At 41.4% G+C, this 19,525-nt stretch overlaps 3 protein-coding genes across 5 annotated transcripts; 1 reads left to right on the forward strand and 2 right to left on the reverse strand.

The window, feature by feature from the left end:
• Window positions 1-62: 62 nt before the first annotated feature.
• Window positions 63-6,773, reverse strand: LOC117565183 (putative gustatory receptor 28b). Of its 3 annotated transcripts, none has more exons than XM_034244182.2 (3): window positions 5,908-6,773; window positions 489-1,046; window positions 63-424 (listed from the first exon to the last, which is right to left on the reverse strand). In XM_034244182.2, the coding sequence occupies exons 1-3, from the start codon at window positions 6,550-6,552 to the stop codon at window positions 296-298; spliced, it is 1,332 nt and encodes a 443-aa protein (XP_034100073.1). In that variant the 5' UTR covers window positions 6,553-6,773; the 3' UTR covers window positions 63-295. The 3 variants fall into 3 exon arrangements, with proteins under 3 accessions (XP_034100073.1, XP_034100072.1, XP_051858212.1); XM_034244181.2 differs by lacking the exon at window positions 5,908-6,773 and adding an exon at window positions 3,290-3,979; XM_052002252.1 differs by lacking the exon at window positions 5,908-6,773 and adding an exon at window positions 2,152-2,784.
• A 989-nt stretch (window positions 6,774-7,762) lies between these two features.
• LOC117564958 (uncharacterized) lies at window positions 7,763-8,657 on the reverse strand. The gene is made up of 2 exons (XM_034243913.1): window positions 7,986-8,657; window positions 7,763-7,783 (listed from the first exon to the last, which is right to left on the reverse strand). Exons 1-2 carry the CDS (start codon window positions 8,655-8,657, stop codon window positions 7,763-7,765), a joined length of 693 nt encoding a protein of 230 aa, XP_034099804.1.
• Window positions 8,658-12,059: 3,402 nt separating this feature from the next.
• LOC117565437 (sarcosine dehydrogenase, mitochondrial) lies at window positions 12,060-15,822 on the forward strand. Its single transcript, XM_034244527.2, has 3 exons — window positions 12,060-13,680; window positions 14,145-14,287; window positions 14,346-15,822. Exons 1-3 carry the CDS (start codon window positions 12,094-12,096, stop codon window positions 15,295-15,297), a joined length of 2,682 nt encoding a protein of 893 aa, XP_034100418.1. The 5' UTR covers window positions 12,060-12,093; the 3' UTR covers window positions 15,298-15,822.
• The last annotated feature ends 3,703 nt before the right edge of the window (window positions 15,823-19,525 follow it).

The raw sequence follows: 19,525 nt of genomic DNA on the forward strand, positions 1-19,525 counted from the left end.
GTGTTTTAAATAAATTGTAAATTCTGTGAAATAGAAAATTGAGAAATTCTTCTTTGCAGCTCGACAATTGGAATTCAATTGGCGTGCCGGCAATTAACTAATTAATTTTCTGCAATGATAATCGGTTTATTGCTAATAATTAATCTATAAACATACATACAAGAATATAATGAATGCAAAAGCAACAGTAACAGCAACAGCAACTGCTAGAGAAACCACTTAATATTATTTGCTGCACACCACATGACGTTACTTAGTAGCACTTTCAGACGTCTATGAAGTACATCATAATCGACTAGAGCGTATGGTTGGTCATATTGTGCAATGCCTCACAGCATTCGTAGCCATTGCCATTATCATTGTTTGGCGAATTCGATGTGAATTGCAGCAGAATGATGAGATAAGTTGTTAAGGCTCCGCTAATCTGAAAGCACCGATGGAAATGAGTTTTGGATAAAAAGATACCGGTGGATGAGAAGACTACTTACAGTAAAGTAGAGCGTGCGATCGATGTTGAAGAGTCCTGCGGCAGTAAAGTTGATCTTCAGATGCATCAATTGCATTGAGAATTGCTGCAACTTCTCCCGCACCTCGACGCTCTTCGTTTTGTTGAGCAGCGAATGCACAATGCCACCAGTTTTCTCGCTCTTCTTAATGGCCCGATTGCTGCCCTCAACGATGGAAATTATGGCTATCAAATAGAGTATCATTTGACATGAAAAGAATGTCACAAATTCAACAGTCTTGAATTTGCTTTCTCGCTTCGATTTGCCCAGCAATGTTTCCAGCACATAATACGCATCAAAGACGATGATCAGAAAGGCAATCGAAATGATTGTGAGCAGTTGGTATGTAAAATATTTGTTGGCCGTTGCAGCTGCCTCGCAAATCAGATGATGTATCTCCATGGACTCCTGTATGATTTCAGCGGGATCCTTTGTCACAATGGTGTACATGGAAAATGAGTCGAGGCACTGCAGAGAACGCTGCTTCTGGACAGCCTTAAGACTGCGAGTGTCCCACTGATGGGCGAGGTTCTTCAGCACCTGAAAAACAAGAAACACATTACCTTTTTGTAGTATAGTTATATGTTAAATGGAAGACCGCTGCCAAACCTCATTCAAGGCGCTTATATAAATGCGCAGTTTAATAAACAGACCTCCGACGAGAATACAAACGGCGCATATAATAAAATTGGGCGAAAAGTAGCTAATCATTGCCGGGAACAAAATTAATGTGTGGGTGAGTCCTATGACCTTCAATGAGGCGTAGCCCACAAAGATTGAGAGTGTGCTCAGTAAAAAGAGAGCCAGGCCATTGATTTGATAGGCCGCTTGTTGTTGCTTGAAGTTAACGCCCACACGTGGAAATGCTTCCGTTTCCAGGCTCTCGAAGAGTGACATTAAGTGGATCAATTGCTTGCGATGCAGCAACGATATGACCAGCACTATATTGATGCCAAAGATGCCGTTGAACATTTCCAATTCGGTGGTTAAACTGGAGAGATTTGTAAGCGATACAGCATCCATCAAAGCATGGCGCTCAAAATAGCTGCTGTAGAAATTCAGCGTATAGAAGCAAAGGCGCACTATAATGTTCACAAAACCGATCCACGAAATGCGTAATTTTCGTTCTGTACTGTCCACCCAATACGGCACGAGGCCAAAGAATAGGGCCAGGCCAAAGGTTACGCGGTAGCAACCGTAGACGTTTTGAGGTCGCGCTAATCTAACCAAATACTCCGAAAGCCACATTGCGTATGAGCAATGTCCTCAACTAAACTCAACACTTGCGGTGTGAAAGTTATTAGATCTTATAACCTGTCGCGATTGTAACGATTGTACGAGTTTAATTCATTAGGGAGCGAGATAGTAAATAGTCTGTAATTGAATTATAGAGAATGTAAACAACTGATAGCTCATTGAATAGTGCATTGCACGGAATGAAGGCTTGTCATAGTTTAATGCAGTTCTTTACCCAAATCTTTTTAATGTAACTAATCATCTTACTCAACTTAATTATTTGCTTGAAAGAATTGATTTAGGGCATACAAATACAATATATTTGTATTTGTATTTGATTCTCTTATAATTAAAAAAGTTTTTGCTTTTTTCGAATCGAATCGAATCTCATCTTTCATTAGTCGCTTACCCTGTTTATGGATTCAAAATGCTGCTGAAGACGATGAAGGATGGCTCCAAAGAGCAAAACAATGCTGAGCAAAAAGATCTGTGGCACATAGAAGGCCACAGTGGCTGTATAAATGGGACGCACATCATTGTAAATCAGCATAGCAATAGAGCTGATCAAATAACTCAATTGTACACCTGAGATGAGTAAAAGATGAATGTGGCGTAGTTGCATAATCCGTGCGTAGTTAAAGCAGACGCCCAGATTGAGCAGATGGTTGTCAATGTGAGCAATCAGATCGAAAAGTCGAATCAAGAGTTTCACTTGCAGCCCACTCCAAAGGAAGAGCGTAAACATGCCAATCAACCCAATGAATTTCTGCAGCGAGTCACCAACTTGTGAGATGGGTGACTTGAAGAAGTAGCCCACAATGCTCTCCTGTTGGATGAGTGCCGAGAGAAAGCAGTAGCCAAAGAAACTCAACTGCAGTAATGCATTCAGATAGCCCAAGCGACTCAACTGGAAATGACGTGAGCCAGTCTCGCCTCGCAATCGAAAAGGAGTCAAACCGAGTAGAAAGGTGAATAGGAGCAGTGATTGCTCGGCACCGTAAGCATCGCGTGGGCGAAACAATTGCTGCCAAATTGTATACATGGCGTAATAACAAACAGAATGAAAACTGATTTGCCAAACGGTGGTGGAGCTGCTTTTATAGACACCACTCAATTGTGGCACCTGATTAATTGATGTGGGTTTAAAGCCTTGAACTTCCCGGCCATTGAGGCGCTGTCAGGAAGCGAGTAATGGAAACTTGTCCAACCAGACACGACTCAACCATTTTGATGGCACTTTCAGTTCGTTTTGTTTGTTTCTGTTATGAAATTATAAAGCGCACGTCTGCGTTGGCAAAGGTGTAGGAGGAGGAGGAGGAGGAGGAGGAGGAGTCATAGACAGGTTAAAGGACCTTTATGAGACGAAAGTTAGAGGGCAGAGTTAATTAATTTAATTGAATTCGGTCATGCGCTAATAATTGACTCTGGCTAACAATAGCGAGCAGCTTTAAAGAAGTCGTACCAAAGTATGCTACAATTTAATCCCATGGGAAGCATTAATATTCTTTACGAGAAAAGGATCATGAGCAGTCCAAGTGATTCCTTACCTTGTTGACCATCACGAGCCGCATTTCGACAAGATACGTGAAGCAGGCGAACATGGTGACGGCAATCGCGATGACCGTATGCTGGATAATGAACGTGAAATGCAAAGCCAAGGTAGGCGACACTTGCGACGAATAGAGGACAGCGAAAGTGCCCCAGGAAAAGGCAAAGTTCACCACAAACATGGAGATCATGACAGCATAGCTGAAACGTAGCACTTTGCTGTACATTATCTTGATGCCAACACTGTGCAGCTGCATGTCCATGGTGTAAAACTTTTGCAGGCACTGTTCCAGCCGATGCTTTGGTATGATGGCCGTTAGATAGATGACAGTGACGCCAATGAGGCCACTGACAATCTGCATCATGTCGCCGAAGTACGTAATCCTCGAACGGAAGAAGTAGCTGGCAACGGACTCACAACTGTTGCATATCGTGAGAATATAGCAGACGCTATAGATACCGATATGGAGTATGCCATTAACATAGCCGAACCAGGACTTCTTGATATCCCGTTGACCAGTCTCGTCATTGCAGCTGATGTAGAACGAAGTCAATCCATGCAAATAGGTCACATGGAAGAGCGGACGGAGGCATTCGTACAGCTGTTTGGCGGACAGCAAACGACGCAATCGACGCCGCAACGGATGGTTCAGCTCGATTTCCACATCAGTATCCTTCTCAACGTCCATCCTTTGGGTCTCGTTAATCGCAAGTCCGTCGTCTGCTCAGCTAAAGGTTTGCGCGGCAACTGAACACGAAAAGCGACAACAATTTGCATGTTGCCCACGCAGACAACAGACAACGCACAGAAAACGCTCTGGACGCCGCTGCGGCTTCGACGCCAGCCTAATGAGGTGGGGCAAACACATTTCATTCATTTCATTGTCGTTGTCGTTGCCCGTTGTACATAGTTGACTTTGGCTGTGGCTTTAAGCAAATAATTCTAGCATTTTATGCCGCTTGGCAACCACTTTGTGGATTGTCAAACGGCGAATGGAGAATGAAACGTATGTCAAGTATTTCCTATTAGCTTAAACTGTTGCATTTTAATTAATGCCCATTTACAGGTAAATGCTAACTCTTTCTCCTTGGGGACCCACTTACCGCAGGACTCGTAATTAGCCATGCGATTTACCCGAAGCGTTTCGTACTTTCTCAATGAATGACAGTTCAACGACAGAATACGAACATTGTTACGCCCGATCCGTTCACAAATGTTTAATGTACTTATATGGTAAGGAGTTTTGTCTGGATAGCAACCGAATAACCAATGAGTAACTAAGCGCATTGTCTGGTAGAGATAACCTTTTGAAACTGGCTTTGGGATGTCCTTTAGTAACCTTATTTTCAATAATATGCAAGTGTGATTGGAATACCAAGTTAAGCCAAATTAATCTTATTATATTAGTAGAGTTTAGCTTCTTTTAAGTCACCACTTTTTTATTAAATATTACTTATTAATCAATTATACTCAAATTACTAATAAGTGCTACTTTAGCATGTCAAATTACTTCGCCCGCTCCAATTCCTATTCTTGTAACCTAATCGTAAATATTATTGAATGCAATGAAGTTTATGGTTTCCATGAATGAACTTCGTTATGTTCGCATGAATTTATGTTGATTGTTCAGCGAGAAATTAGTAAACGAGCTGAAAGAGGACTTCCACTGCTATAAAAGTTCATAAAAGCCGAGTAAGATTTGCTCAGTTGGCTTTGAAAGCCTAGCAAGTGTGTTGGCTAACGGTCTGGAAGGGTATAAAATGCATAAAAGTCGTAAAAATACAATAAAAGTCATCACAAAGAATGCAAGGTTTTTGGGCAATTGTCTTATTTGAGTTAAGGGTGCCATAAAGTTAATATAAGTTGATGAATGACTATGAAAACTATTTCCTGCTGGTGTTGATGATGCGTAGTTAGTTTACGAAAAACACGTGAGATGCTTCTAAAGGTTAAAACAATGTTTATGGCTATCTTAAAAGAGGGGGCTTGTCAGTGTATGATCGTAAATTTTAGTGGAGGGCAATTTGTTTGTTTACTTTCTCATAAAGGAAATTCTTGACCGCGTCCTTCGAAGAATAACAAAAGATAGTTTGTTAACCTTTGAAGTTCTTCTGTGCATATTCAGACCAAGAATATATTTACTTCATATATATACTGTTGTTTTCGCGATGTCCCTCAGATGAGAAAGTAAAAACTGAAGTTTACTATTATTTCTCTTTTTGTTTATCCATGCAAGCATCAACAAACTTTGAGCTCATCATCTGTCGCAAATTTAGCGAAGCAATCGCTGCACTCTCTAAAATTAACTTTGCAATGCTTTCAGTTCAATTTAAAAGAGAAACACTTTGGATTTCGTCACGCAATAAGGACTCCACGCGCATCATTAATTGCACAACTATCTCAGCGAGTAAATCGAGTCTAGACAAATCACAATAAGTGAACCAACACAAATTGTGCTAAGCAAATATTAACTCCGCATATGCCTAATGGATTTACATAAATTAATGTAGCACTTGATTTGTGGCTAAGCAATAAAAGCGATTCCCTCGCGATTAACCATAAAGAGTAATTATTTGCAAAGTAAAGGGCAATAACCGAAACGAAGAACTCACTCACCTGATTAACTATACTCAAACGTCGCTCGAAGCTAAAGGCAATCACGCAGAATAGACAAATTGCAATAGATACCACGGAATGTTGCAGGAAGAATGTCATGCAGACACAGAAGGAGGGCGTAACGCCAAGCGAGACGAGAAGCCGAAAGACGCCAACGAAATAGACCCCCAAAATAAGTAGTTTGAAGACGAGCAAGAGAATCGAGTAGCGGAAGATCCTTGAGTACTTTACACGAATTCCGATATTGGAGAAGTTCGTATCGAGACTGTGCAGAATAGTCAATGTGCCGAGCAGCTTGCAACGCTTCAGTATAGCAGATGTATAGATTACAGCACCAGCAATAAGTCCATTGAAGATCTGTAGGCGATCGCCAATCGTGGAGATCTCGGTGCGAAAAAAATAACCCACAATGGACTCGCCTTGACGAAGCGACGAGATGTAACAGAAACCGCACAAAACGATGTAAACAAAAATATTAAAGATGCCGAAACACGACATCTTCAGATAGGATTCGCCCATCTTTCGACGGACCACATGGAATGGCGTCAGGCCGTACAGAAACGTGAGGAAAAATAATGGACGCAGTGCCTCATAGACCTGCGACGATATGAAATATTTGCGCACACGACGTAGCGCTGTCGACATATTTATTTGACTAACGATGAGACCAGACCGCACAACCGTTTAACTCAAAAGGACAACTCGAACTGCAGCAAGGACTCGAGAACGCCAGTCAACACCACCAAGCCGACTCGCGTAAACAAAACATGTCGCAACAAAAAAGAAGCCTCCTCCCCATATGCCGGCTGCGGAAATGTAACCGAAGCAACAGCGTGTGCGAAATGCTCATTACGAAGTTCAATATGGGGATGTGGATGGATGGCGACTGAGTCTTCGACGTGAGAGCAGTCCCTACTGTTGGGATTACAGCAGCAGCATCAAGAGCAACAAGTGTGCGTTTGTCCTTCAGTCGAGGCATCTCCTCTCACTGTGAGTACACTCACACGAGTACAGACGCAGTCAGGCAGTCGCCGTTGTCTGTGTTTAATTTAGTTGTTAGCATAACTGCGTTCGTCTGTGCCTGTTGCCAGCCAATGGCGATGATGATGATGATGATAATGTTGATTGGGAGAGTGTGAGAGCTGGCAGGAAACAAATAACGATGAGGTATCGTGTTCGACAACTTTTTTGAAGCACATGCTATCAATTGTTACAAGAGTAAATAGAGCACATACATAGATATATTACGAGTTCAAAATGGGTAAACTTTATAATTTTAATCGGAAATATGTATGTATATGTAATAGTAAATGAGTAAATCTTTATTTCTATATTTTTTGTAATTATTATTATTATTATTTTTTAAAGCATTAAATTTAAATTTCCAAAGTTTTTCTATTTATATTTTCAACCGACTATTTAATTCGTGTCACGCTGCCTTCCCTAGCATGGGCAACACTCTGAATAGTAATTCATTATCAGCATATATTGCTGACACTCTTCACTACGCACTCAAGGCTCAATCTCATTCACAGTCACAGTCACACTCAGTTGCGCCGCAACACGAGGCGTATGCGCAATGCTGAAACTGAACGGGAGAGGGACATTCTGTGGGCCATATGCTGATCAGTTTCGTTGTTGTTTGTTTCTGCTGCTGGCTGTTGTCCTGTGCGCATGCATAATATATCGCATTTATGGAGCGTGGCATGCAAAATAAGTAAATAGTTTATATGCGATGACAATTTGAATGACGTGACGTGAGTTACGCGTAAACAGCAAGCACATACACAAAGGACACAATTCGCATACGGTGAGTCAATTTAATTACGAGTTTGCTCTGGATATGTAATTACGATTACGAGTACCAGCTATTGACCTACATAGTTAGCAGATACGAATAAGGTTAAGAGGAGAATTGCTTTGGATTGGTATTCATTTGAGTTTTGCGTTGCATACTTTTAGGCAGCAGCTCAAATTAAGCAGTCAAATTTGAAATCAAATTTAATTAAATTCGGCCATTAAGGATGTAAATGAGAGGAAAGAAAGTGTAAGTTTTACTTAATGTAGCTTCTACTTACCCTATGCAATCGCGACAGGCGGCGTCGAACAGAGAGCGCCAGCAGGCAGAACATGAAAACAGTCACTGATATGGTTATTAATTCGTATGTCATGATGAAGATGAGCTGCCACGAGGGTCTTACTTCCATCTGAGCAAAGCAGGTCAAGCAGACGCTAATGATGGTGGCATCCAATGCGGTGATTATCACCAGCATGCGCAGCGACTCGAATTGAATGCGCGGATAATCCACATTGTAATTTATACGCAGTAAACGACGATCGACTCGAACCAGACCCTCTAAGGATCGCCGCAAATGACGGCGAAGGAAAATCGGCGCGATGAAAATAAATATAGCTGCTATGATGCCGCCAATATCGTGAATCCGTGTGCCCATCACCGAGATGTGGTTGCGCATAAAGTAACCAATTAAGGACTCATTATGCAGATTAACGTGTGTGTAGCAATAGGCAAAAATAAGCCAACGGCTGATAGCATTAGCAAAGCCATACCACGATTCGCGCACCACACGCTCGCCGTGGTAACCGATTTGCGTAACATGATACGGTGTTATTCCCAGTATGAAAGCCAAGGCAATGAGCACTCTTATGCTGCTATAGAAATCCTTGGCCCGAAAGATGCGATTCCAGGCGCGTTGCCACAAGCTCGACGACCTCAAGTTTTGGTGCCACATGTCGTGATGCGGCCGGTCAGTAGAGCACTAAACTAAATTGAAATCCACAGATAATTGCTGCAGACTTTGGGGAGCACACGCCTAATCGGTTTTCAGCCCAACTAGCTACCATCGTGTTATCTCTGATAGATCAAATATCGCGTATCGTAATCACATTGAAGTGCTTAGAGCAAATCCCCATAACTCCAATTAGAATTGGAAAAACAAAACAAACGATTTTGCTGCCAACGAAATGCGCATTGAAATGTATTAAATTGGTTGTTGCTAGTCGCCGTTGCCGTGTTATCAGACGTACCTATCATATTAATGACTAATGACAACTCACTGCTTTTGTTTATGGTTTCAGTGCGGAAATATTTCACAAAGAGACCAGTCTAAGGAAATCCGAAGCATAAGCCGATTTTTCATTTAGCAATTTATGTTTAGTCTTTAAGAGACTCTTGTTCCAACTGAAAATGAGTAAGTTATGAGCAACAAATGTACGAATACGAACCTACTGACCTATTTGAACAATCTGGTGGACTTCTGCTCTCTGCTGTAAGTTGAGTAAGAGCAAGAAGTATTTCACAGGCATTTATATAATGTTCTTTAATTTAATTTATATTATTTTCCAAATTAACAGCAAATCAAAGTAACTAGTTTAGTATACGAAAAAAGTTTCACGGTAAGTGTATTATTTATTGTTGGTTTTTTGTGTGCTATACTTGATTTTTTTTTCGTTATAGAAACACGCGTAACACCAGCTGGCACACAAATATTATATTCAGTAAATTCAGCATGTGGATGATACATCAACGTCAACTGTGTTGCATCTTTAACAATGCGAACGAGATTGCATAATGAGAGCAGCTTAATGAGCTGACAACGTCACCAGTTTCAGTTTCAGTCTCCAACCAGAAACTTCGTGCATACATAAAAAACGCAACAAATCATGTGCTTCGCTTAGAATTTTGTCGCACAATTTGCAAGCAACAACAACTTCAATACACATAGTACGTGTTGTGTTGCCAACCACCAGCCGTAACAAAAACAAATAATAATAACAATAACAATAACCATAAGTAGATAACAAATGCAACCGTACTAGAAGGTCTGCAAGTCGTCTGAGTCTGGTTTGACTTGCTTTGCATTGGCATATCCCATCAAAGTGCGGTCGCGTTTCTGTCTGCCTCCCATGACAATGGCGCCGACTATGTCATGTTACACCAAATTCCCAAGATGCCACTGCAAACGCTGCACATTCAAACAGACGTAAGGCAGATTTGAGTTGCATATCTTAATAACATGAACCACAGCAGCGAAATATTATTAAATATTTTGCTTAACAAATCTAAGTAGAGTTTATATTATTATATATTGTTTATATTATTTATATTATATATGTATATTGAATATACGAGAAAGTTGGCAGAAATTAAAATATAAATGCAATTGTTTATATCAACATAATCAGCGAATATTCCGACCAAGCATTTTAAGAATCTTTCTATAAAATTGTTTAAGTATAGAAAATATGCCAGGATGTCGTTGCAAACGGGTAAAAAAAGATCATATGATGAAATACCAGGGGAACATAAATCAGCAGCAAGCAATAATACAAAAAGTCAATTGCACCACGTGCTTCCGCTCTGAGAGGAGGTCAGGGCCTTGAAATGCTGCTGTATAAAACCTCATACTGCTTTACTATGTTCGCCTGGTATTTTTAGCTGCTCTACGTGGCTTCTAATAGAGGATCTTAATACGTAGAAACCGAATCACGAAAAGTGCATTATCATCAGTTTATATAGCAGGTGAACATAAATCATCAAAAAGCAATAATAAAGAATTAATTGCAGCACGTGCTCCCACCTTCTGCTCTATTATGTGCGCCTAATATTTTAGTAGTTCCACATCGAATTCTTTCTACACAGCATTATTGTAATCTTAAAATCTACTAGGCCAACAGAAGCGATCAGGTAGCTGCAGACAAAGTCACTTCGCAATGTTTCCAATTCTGATCAGATGCAAGCTCTCATACTCCCGCTCTAAGGAACCACATGCAAGAGCCAAAATTGACCAATGGCAGCAAAACATATCTAGATCAATTTTTAGATATATCTACGTGCTACTGTATTATATTTGCCTGGTATTTTAGTCGTGAAATACTAGGCGACCACATGTAAATCAACAGCAAGCAAATGGAGCTTCTGAGCAAGCTGTGGATTCTAGAAGCAGTCGACCATTCTCTCTCTCTCTCTCAGAGAGTTTGTTTCCACAGCTGGACTTAGTAGTGCTCTGCGTTCTCCTGATTTTCCTCTGAACACTAAGTGTAAACAGCGAAGGTGTATGGTGGGAGAAGGAGAGTGAGGAGGGTGGACAACTCCTAGTTATGGGAACGGAGAGGGGGATAAGATGAGGGCAACTATTTTATGATTGACAAGATGACTGTGCACTTCCCCATGGCTGACATCCCTCCCATATAGAGGTTTGTTGACACACTTTCTTCAATGCGGTAATTTTTCGTATGAAATATCAGTAATCAAAATATTGGATTCTTAGATGACCCCATATTTTTTGAATGCAGATCGATAGAGTTATTTCTTGAGATCCTAGCAATATGTGTCCTTCGAAAATGCGGTAGGATATGGCCAAGTTGTGACTGATTTTCATTTAAATGAAATACTTTGCATATGTGCCCCTAAAAGTATGCAACACAAACATACTAATTGCGGCTTTTGAACAATTGTAGTCATTGTGAACGGGTAAAAAGTGCCAAATCATCAAGGTAAATACCAGGGGAACATAAATATGCAGACAGAAAAAGAGTTCTCCCTCGCTTCAACGTAAATCCACTTACTAACTCATAATTTGTCCTGACATTTTGGTATAGCAGCCGTATACTCATGAGTCCAACGGAAAGAAATATGATGGATATTCATTTAATTTGAATGATAAAATACTTTTCTTTTCATTGGGTGCTATTGATCGTGAATCTCACCGGCAATTAAACAATAAACCTTTATTTTATTTGAACATGTTTCAATTACTCAAAACTACTTTATTTCATGTCAATGTAAAAGATTGTAATCTTTTATTGTATGGTACTAGCAGCATGATTATTTATTATTCACCATGGATCTGTCCTCAATTGATCTGCAACATTCAAAAATAGAATTCAGCTGATAACACATGATGAAAGCGCCACCTGTCGGGTTGAGACTGAATACGTAAATAAAACCGAAAAGATAAGAATAGGCAAAATAAAAAATTAGAAAGAATTCAGAGCGAAGTGGGCACGTTAAAAGGCTGATAAGAGAGAAACCCTAAGTCCAGTTATCAACGAAAGTTGACCTATCAGTTCAGAGGAGACGCAGCATCATGAGATTGAGAATCTTCTTGGCAGCTGTTGTGCTGCGATATGGTTTAGTTTTCGATTTAAAATCAATGCGAGTGGAATATGTGGCGCACGGGCATCGTACAGCAGGCAACTCGCCAGGATCTGCGGCGACTTCTCAATCGTAACAATAGTTCAAAGACTACAGCAGCAGCAACTGCAACGCAGCTACCTCAATCAGCGGATGTAGTGGTAATTGGCGGTGGCTCTGCCGGCTGCCATACGCTCTATCATCTGGCCAAGCAAGGTGTGAGAGCAGTGCTGTTGGAGCGTGCTCAACTCACTGCAGGCACCACATGGCACACGGCTGGACTGCTCTGGCGATTGCGTCCCAGCGATGTGGACATTCAACTGTTGGCCAATTCACGCAACATGTTGCGACAACTGGAGGCAGAAACTGGTCTGGACCCTGGCTGGATACAGAATGGCGGCATCTTCATTGCCCATAACGAAACACGCCTAGATGAGTATCGACGCCTGGCCACTGTTGGCTCTGCGCTGGGCATTGAGAACCAGATATTATCCCCCGAGGAGACCCAGAAACTGTTTCCGCTGCTTGATCCCAAGGCATTCATTGGCGCACTTTATTCGCCTGGCGATGGCGTCATGGATCCCGCCATGTTGTGCACAGCATTACGTCGCGCAGCAACCGCAAATGGCGCCCAGGTGATTGAGAACTGTGATGTGCAGGAGATACTCGTGGAGCAGGGATCGCGAGGCAAGAAGATTGTGGGTGTTTCAACGCCCTTCGGCAACATACGTACAGAGACGGTGGTGAATGCAACCGGCGTGTGGGGTCGCGATCTAGTTGCACGACATGGCACCCATCTGCCGTTGCTGCCCATGAAGCATGCCTACATCGTGTCCGAGTCCATACCGGGTGTGCGTGGTTTACCTAACATCAGGGATCATGACTATTCCACCTACTTCCGCATTCAGGGCGATGCCATCTGCATGGGCGGCTATGAACCCAATCCCATACTGCTCGATCCTGTGGCCAAGGACTTTCACTTTGGCCTCTACGAGTTAGATTGGTCCGTCTTCGAAACGCATGTTGAGGGCGCCCACAAATTGTGCCCAGAGTACGCCAAGTATGGCGTGAAGAGCACAGTGTGTGGTCCGGAATCCTTTACGCCCGATCACAAGCCGCTTATGGGCCCCGATCCTAATGTCTCGGGTCTCATGCACAACTGTGGCTTTAATTCGGCTGGAATGATGTTTGGCGGCGGCTGTGGTGAGCAGACGGCGCTGTGGATCACCAAGGGACAGCCGGATGTGCCCATGTTTAGCTTTGATTTGCGACGCTTCACACAGGAACAGGGACAAGCCACCAAGTGGATTGCGGAAAAGTCGCACGAAAGCTATGTAAAGAACTACAGCATGGTGTTCAAGTTCGATCAACCGCTAGCTGGTCGCGATTTTCAACTGGATCCACTGCATGAGCAGATGCTGGAAGCCAACGCCTTCATGGAGGAGAAACAAGGCTGGGAGCGACCTGGTTTCTTCTTGGGAAACAAGGAGAAATCGGCAGCCGTGCTGCCCTATGACTGGTATGGCAGCTACGAGCATGCGCGACACAAGGAGAGCAACTACGAGCGCATCCTGGAGGGCGACCTGAAGTACAGCAGCTTCTCGGAGCATCACGAGTTGGTAAGTGTTACTATAAACAGAAGTTAGACAGCTTTACTTTTCTTTTTAATTAAATTTGTTCAAGCACTAAGCCTGCGAGTTCCCATTTATATCGAATTTTGGGCATATAAAAAAATAACGTTGTAATATGAAGAATAAGAATAAGAATTGTGAACAAAGAACAATTTGTAAATTTATAAATCTACAAAAATTCTAGATTGGTCATTCGTGACCTAAAATCAGCTCAAATGAATTAAAGCAAAAACTGTATCAAACGTGAACCGCGAAAACAAAAACGAGAGTCATAAATTCAGATTGTTCGAGTAGATAACACAAAATGACGTATTATTTCCTATATTTGTTTGTTTTCATGGAGTACCAAAAATCAAATACAAAAATAAGTATATACATACATATATACTTATTAACTTTCATGATTATTTTTATGCATAAATGCTTACCTATGTATTATTATATTCTTTCAGATTGGCGCTGAGGCTCATGCCTGTCGCAATAATGCCGTGCTCTTTAACATGAGCTACTTTGCCAAGCTGGTGCTCGAAGGTCCGCAAGCGCACAAGGCTGCAGACTGGCTCTTCTCCGCCAACACCAAGCGTGATCCCAGCAAGTATGTTAAAGCAGGAAAGGATCGGTTTAACAACTAATAATAATTGCTTACTCCACAGAACTGTTTACACTTGTGCGCTGAACGATGCTGGCGGCGTCGAGGCCGATGTGACTATCAGCCGCCTGGTTTCCGGCTCTGGGCAGCTGCATGATCCCAAGTTCGAGGGCAAGGGCTACTACATTGTGGCTGGCGGTGCTTCGGCCTATTACACATACAGCACGCTGCTTGCGGAGATGCGTCGCAAGGGCTTCAACGCCAAGCTCCACGATGTCACTGCCGATCTGGGTGTCATTTCCATTCAGGGACCTAACTCTCGCAGCATACTGCAGCCTCTACTCGATTACGAACTATCCGATGAGCAGTTGCCACCCAATAGCACCACACTGGCCAAGTTGAATGGCATTGGTTTGCGAGTTCTGCGCGTCAGTTTTGTGGGCGAGCTGGGCTATGAGCTGCATGTGCCTAAACAGGATTGTGTGGCGGTCTACAAGGCACTCAAGGCTGCTGGCGCCGCACAGGATCTACGTGATGCCGGCTATCGTGCGCTCTATTCGCTCAGCAGCGAAAAGGGTTATCATCTGTGGAGCTACGACTTGCGCTCGGATGACACGCCACTCGAGGCTGGCTTGGGCTTTACATGCCGCAAACAAGGCGACTATCGTGGTCGCGCTGCCGTCGATCGTCAGCGGTCCGATGGTCTTAAGCGTCGCATGGTCTATCTGACGCTACAGGATCAGGTGCCCATTTGGGGCCTCGAGGGTGTCTATCGTAATGGCGAGCCTGTGGGCGTGCTGCGTCGTGCCGAATACGCTTACACGCTGGGGAAATCTCTGGGTCAGGTTTATATTACACGCAGCGATGGTCAGAACATCGATGGAGAATACCTCAAAGCGGGCGACTACGAAGTGGACATTCTGGGCAAACGCTACAAGGCGAATTGCCATCTGCGCAGTCCCTTCGATCCCAGCGGTCAGCGTGTTTTAGGCAACTATGAAACAAATAGTAAATAAATAAAAGTTAGCAAGATATAATTATTTTTGGATTTCATTAACTTTTAAAAAAAAATTTTTAATTTATGTACAATTTAACTAACATGTTTCTCGAAGTCTGTTCTGCCGAAATCTGTTCGTTCATTATCGCTTTCCGATACTTTCTATAGCACAGTCTCAATTACGCAGTGTCAATGTGCCGATACGAAATGTTGCATTAATCCCTCTCCAACCTGTTTATATATCTGATTTACATCATTTCTTAAGTATACGCAGATTTAAATACTAAGCAAACCTGAAAATAGGTTGCTGATGTTAGTGCAAATTTTGTTAAACAAATGTTAGTAATTAAATTCTGAATATTGAACCTGACTAAACAGCTATAGCATATGCCAAAGTGTGTCATAGTCAAAGCTAAAGGCCAAGAAAAAAATTGTAATTGAAAACAAAATAGCATACCCCTAATTTTTATCGCTCATCAAAGCTGATTTGAAAGAATACACAAAACAAGAATTTATTACCCAATTCAGTATAGATTTATTTTAGAAATTTAGACACATTTAAAAGAGGTGCAGTTACCCTATAAAATATATATTATTTTTATGCATTCATCATACGCTAAATTGTTTATTTATATAAACAAATATTTAATGTTTATGTGTTTTACTAACAAATTTCGAACAAATGCTTTTCGAAGCAATTCCCAAAGCGATGACTAGCTGAAGGTTCTTCAAATAGTGTGGCAACAGCTGTGACGATTGCTCTTTTGACTTGGTTTTGTTTGGATTGCGATTGCTTTGGCAAATTGGCATGAAGATATATTTATTTTTTTTTATTTTTCTCATTTTGCATTATATAAAAACATATCCTTGAGCAGAGTTGAATTCTATTTTTGTATTTTGAAAAAAAAAAATAATAATAATAAAAGCGGAATTGTTGCAATTTAATTCAGGGTCAATGGAAAATGTTTGGATAAACTTGAACTGGCCGACAATTAAAATGTGTACCGCTTCGATTGCACAGTGTGACGAAAGTGTGTATAACTGAATTAGACGAGATGAGATGAGATTCGGTTAAGAGATTGATTCAGTTGTGTGTTACAGAATCCCAAATGCTCAGCACGTGGTGGGCAAGCCGTAGCCAAACTCAGTCAGTGGGTTATGGCTATAAAATTGCCACATCTACAGACGAGTTAATTAGCTCTCTCAATAGCAGCCGCCACCATAGAGTCAGAGTCAGAGTTTGAGTTGGAGTTGGAGGCAGAGTCAGAGTTAATTATGGCCTCATAATATGATGTTATTGTAATTTATCATTGTTTACGCTTTGTGCGCGCACTTCTTGAAGATTCTGCCGCTAAACGGCCTTGTCCAATAATAGACAGAGCAAGAGGAAAGAGGCACAGCATACAGCATTACAATGTATAACGGAGAAGCGGGTACAGCGCCCAAGGCTCAAAGCAAACGATAAGCAGTCGTAATGCCAATTAAATGACAACATTTCTCTGACAATGCTCCATATACTCGCATTTATATTTTTCGAAATGTTACATAAGCCAAGCCAAGCAAACAAACAAACAAACTTCGCAATGAGTTGAAAGCAATTAAAAATTGTCGTGCTTAATGACAAAAGATGTCAAATAGCTGATTAAGCCCACCAATTCAGGTGTGGGATGAGGCAGAGAAAAGTGAAAAGCAACCCACACTGCGAACCATGTACCATATTCCATATACGAGTACCTCAACATATCCATCACAGATGCAGACAGTGTTCGTTAAGGTGGATCTGCAGTTGCCATTAATTATAATGAGAGTTGGAGAGATGCCAAAGAAACTTATTAAAACTAAAATAAATACAATTTTAATGATTACCGAAATTATTTACATATATGTACAACATATACAAAAAAAGTTTAATATTATTGCTACGAATTATTTTGTGGAGAGGTTTTCGTATTTATTTACCAAGACTTTGAAGACTCAAAGCAAACACACTTCATAACACCTTATTAGGATTTTAGTGGGGTAACGAATTGTAAATCAAATAAATACTAAATAAGCTCACTTTCCATTTTGAATGAAAGAAATCGAATCTACCAATTATGCAACAAATAACTGAATTACTTATTAAATTCCCATTTGAGATGCTTCACTGTATGTGCTGGGTAACTGAAAAGGCCACGGGCTGTTGACTTCATGGTAAGCGGCTTTAATATCAGCCCAGTTTGGTGAGATCCAAATTTGAAATTGCCTTCATTGCCAGTTAGTTGGGTGGGGGTCACATTGGTTGGTTGGGGCCCTCAGCACATCTAATTGCCGTCATAGATAATGAAAGCAGTTGTAGCTCTCCAGGCGGTCAGATCTTTTCTTTTGCAAGTCAGCGAGTCAAACCAATAAATAGACAAAGAGACAGGCATAGATAGAGATCGAATCGTTGGGTGAGCATTTGAAGTCGAACCACTTCAAGTTCAAGTTCAGGCTCCCGTCATTAAGTCAAAACGAATCCAATCAAAACGAAACGAAACGAAGCGAACTGCAATTTGGCAATGTTCACACTTAATGAATTCACACATTTCACGCCAGTTGCCACCTGATGATGGTGATGGTGATGCTGATGATTATGCCTCTGGTGGCTGCCGTGGATGCTGCATAAATCACTTCAATGGATGCGCTCAAAGTCAAGACGTACTGGAATAAGATGCACGGCAATCGCAACTCGGCTGGCTTTGAATACATTTTTGATGATTTCAATATTCGATTGAGTTTAGATGACGTTGCCACTTGAAAGCAACGAGTTGCAATTAAGCAAGTAAGGGTGTGCTAATGTAGACAACTAGACTGTCAGATACCCTGTTTGTATTTAAGAATGCATTTTGGTTAGCGAACTATTAATAAATGGTATTCTTTTAAAACTAGGTGCAAAACATTATTTTAAAATAAGAATCTTTTGCAAGCAACTAAACTTTTAACTTCATCATCTTTACATGGTAATTAACTTTTATTGATCAATCTCAGTTGCCCATTTAATGACAACAGGGTATAGCAATTAATGTACTCAATGACCTTACAGCAGCTGCTGCCATAATTTTCGATGTTTGCGATGCATTTGAAGATGCGCTTGTGACTCCCAAAGTGCGTGCAATGCAACTCGACCGCCTTGTCGATGCTCCAACTGAACTTGAATTTTGAAAGTGAACAAAGATCAGAAGCTATATCGATATTGATACGATATTGTTGTTGCTGTTATGTTTGCGCACCTGCTGCGAGGCATAAATGCGCGCCTGCATCGAAATTAATTAAAATATTTTAAACACATCACATCGGCACAACATTAATCAAAATACTTTTATGTAGATAATAATGGTATAGGGGCTGACTGATACAATTAATGCCTGAACAGCACAGCACAGCACAACAAAATCAAAATAGTTAATATATTTCACATATTTTTGTTTTGTATTTGACTCTTTTATTATTTGTGATTTTTTTTTTATCACTTATTATATTTTGTGGTTTGGCTAATGATGAACAAATTGTGCCGGAAGCAATTTCGCTTCATTGAATTTACTGACATTATTGACACAGTTTTTGTTGGCATCGTTGACCCCCCTCCGCTTGCGAGCGAGCCCCCTGCCGCTGCGAAAATAAAAGTTACATAAACGAAATGTAAATAAAATGCCAATAAATGCCGCGAGTGTGAACAAGTGTGTGCCGCCAAAGGGAGGGAGAAGAAACTGAAACTGACGCCGACAACGAAAATCCATAAGTAAATCGATAATCATGTGTTTAAACAATGCGCATAACGGCGTTAAATTGTTTTGCATTTCTATTTAGATATTATTTTGCCACACTCCTAAAATAACAACAACAAAACAAAAGACTCAGGCAACAAACTTGCTGCGAGGAGTACGCACTCGGTCAAACATGTTGCATGCAACTCTCGAACTTAGCACAGTGACACAGTTACGACGGCAACTACTCCAACCGAGCCTAGGAGGCGGTTTACTGGCCCATAACTCAATTAACAATGAGATGTCAAGCCGAAGTTTTGAGTGGAAATCGCTTTGGTTGCAGCACTTGACGCCGCCACATAGAGTCGTGTTTGTTTTTCGCCATAAGCAATGCATACTATGATCGCGAGAGAGATAGTCACAACTAGCGGGAAAGAGAGAGAGAGAGATAGTCGCAAGACCGAACACAAGCGCGGTTTGAGACGCGTTCGAACAGCAACATCAGCGTCAAGCATCAAGCAG

Source organism: Drosophila albomicans, chromosome 2L (genome assembly GCF_009650485.2).
Source record: "Drosophila albomicans strain 15112-1751.03 chromosome 2L, ASM965048v2, whole genome shotgun sequence".
In the NCBI taxonomy this organism is placed as follows: domain Eukaryota; kingdom Metazoa; phylum Arthropoda; class Insecta; order Diptera; family Drosophilidae; genus Drosophila; species Drosophila albomicans.

Excerpts from the sequence above, each read along its gene's own strand:
- LOC117564958 (XM_034243913.1), bottom strand. The coding sequence starts at position 8,657 with ATGTGGCACCAAAACTTGAGGTCGTCGAGCTTGTGGCAACGCGCCTGG. Across the intron at positions 7,784-7,985 it reads GCCTGTCGCGATTGCATAGG|GTCAATAGCTGGTACTCGTA; the intron begins GTAAGTAGAAGC and ends CTAACTATGTAG.
- LOC117565183 (XM_034244181.2), bottom strand. The coding sequence starts at position 3,979 with ATGGACGTTGAGAAGGATACTGATGTGGAAATCGAGCTGAACCATCCG. Across the intron at positions 1,047-3,289 it reads GGCTCGTGATGGTCAACAAG|GTGCTGAAGAACCTCGCCCA; the intron begins GTAAGGAATCAC and ends CTTGTTTTTCAG. Across the intron at positions 425-488 it reads ATCGCACGCTCTACTTTACT|ATTAGCGGAGCCTTAACAAC; the intron begins GTAAGTAGTCTT and ends CGGTGCTTTCAG.
- LOC117565437 (XM_034244527.2), top strand. The coding sequence starts at position 12,094 with ATGTGGCGCACGGGCATCGTACAGCAGGCAACTCGCCAGGATCTGCGG. Across the intron at positions 13,681-14,144 it reads TCTCGGAGCATCACGAGTTG|ATTGGCGCTGAGGCTCATGC; the intron begins GTAAGTGTTACT and ends ATATTCTTTCAG. Across the intron at positions 14,288-14,345 it reads ACCAAGCGTGATCCCAGCAA|AACTGTTTACACTTGTGCGC; the intron begins GTATGTTAAAGC and ends CTTACTCCACAG.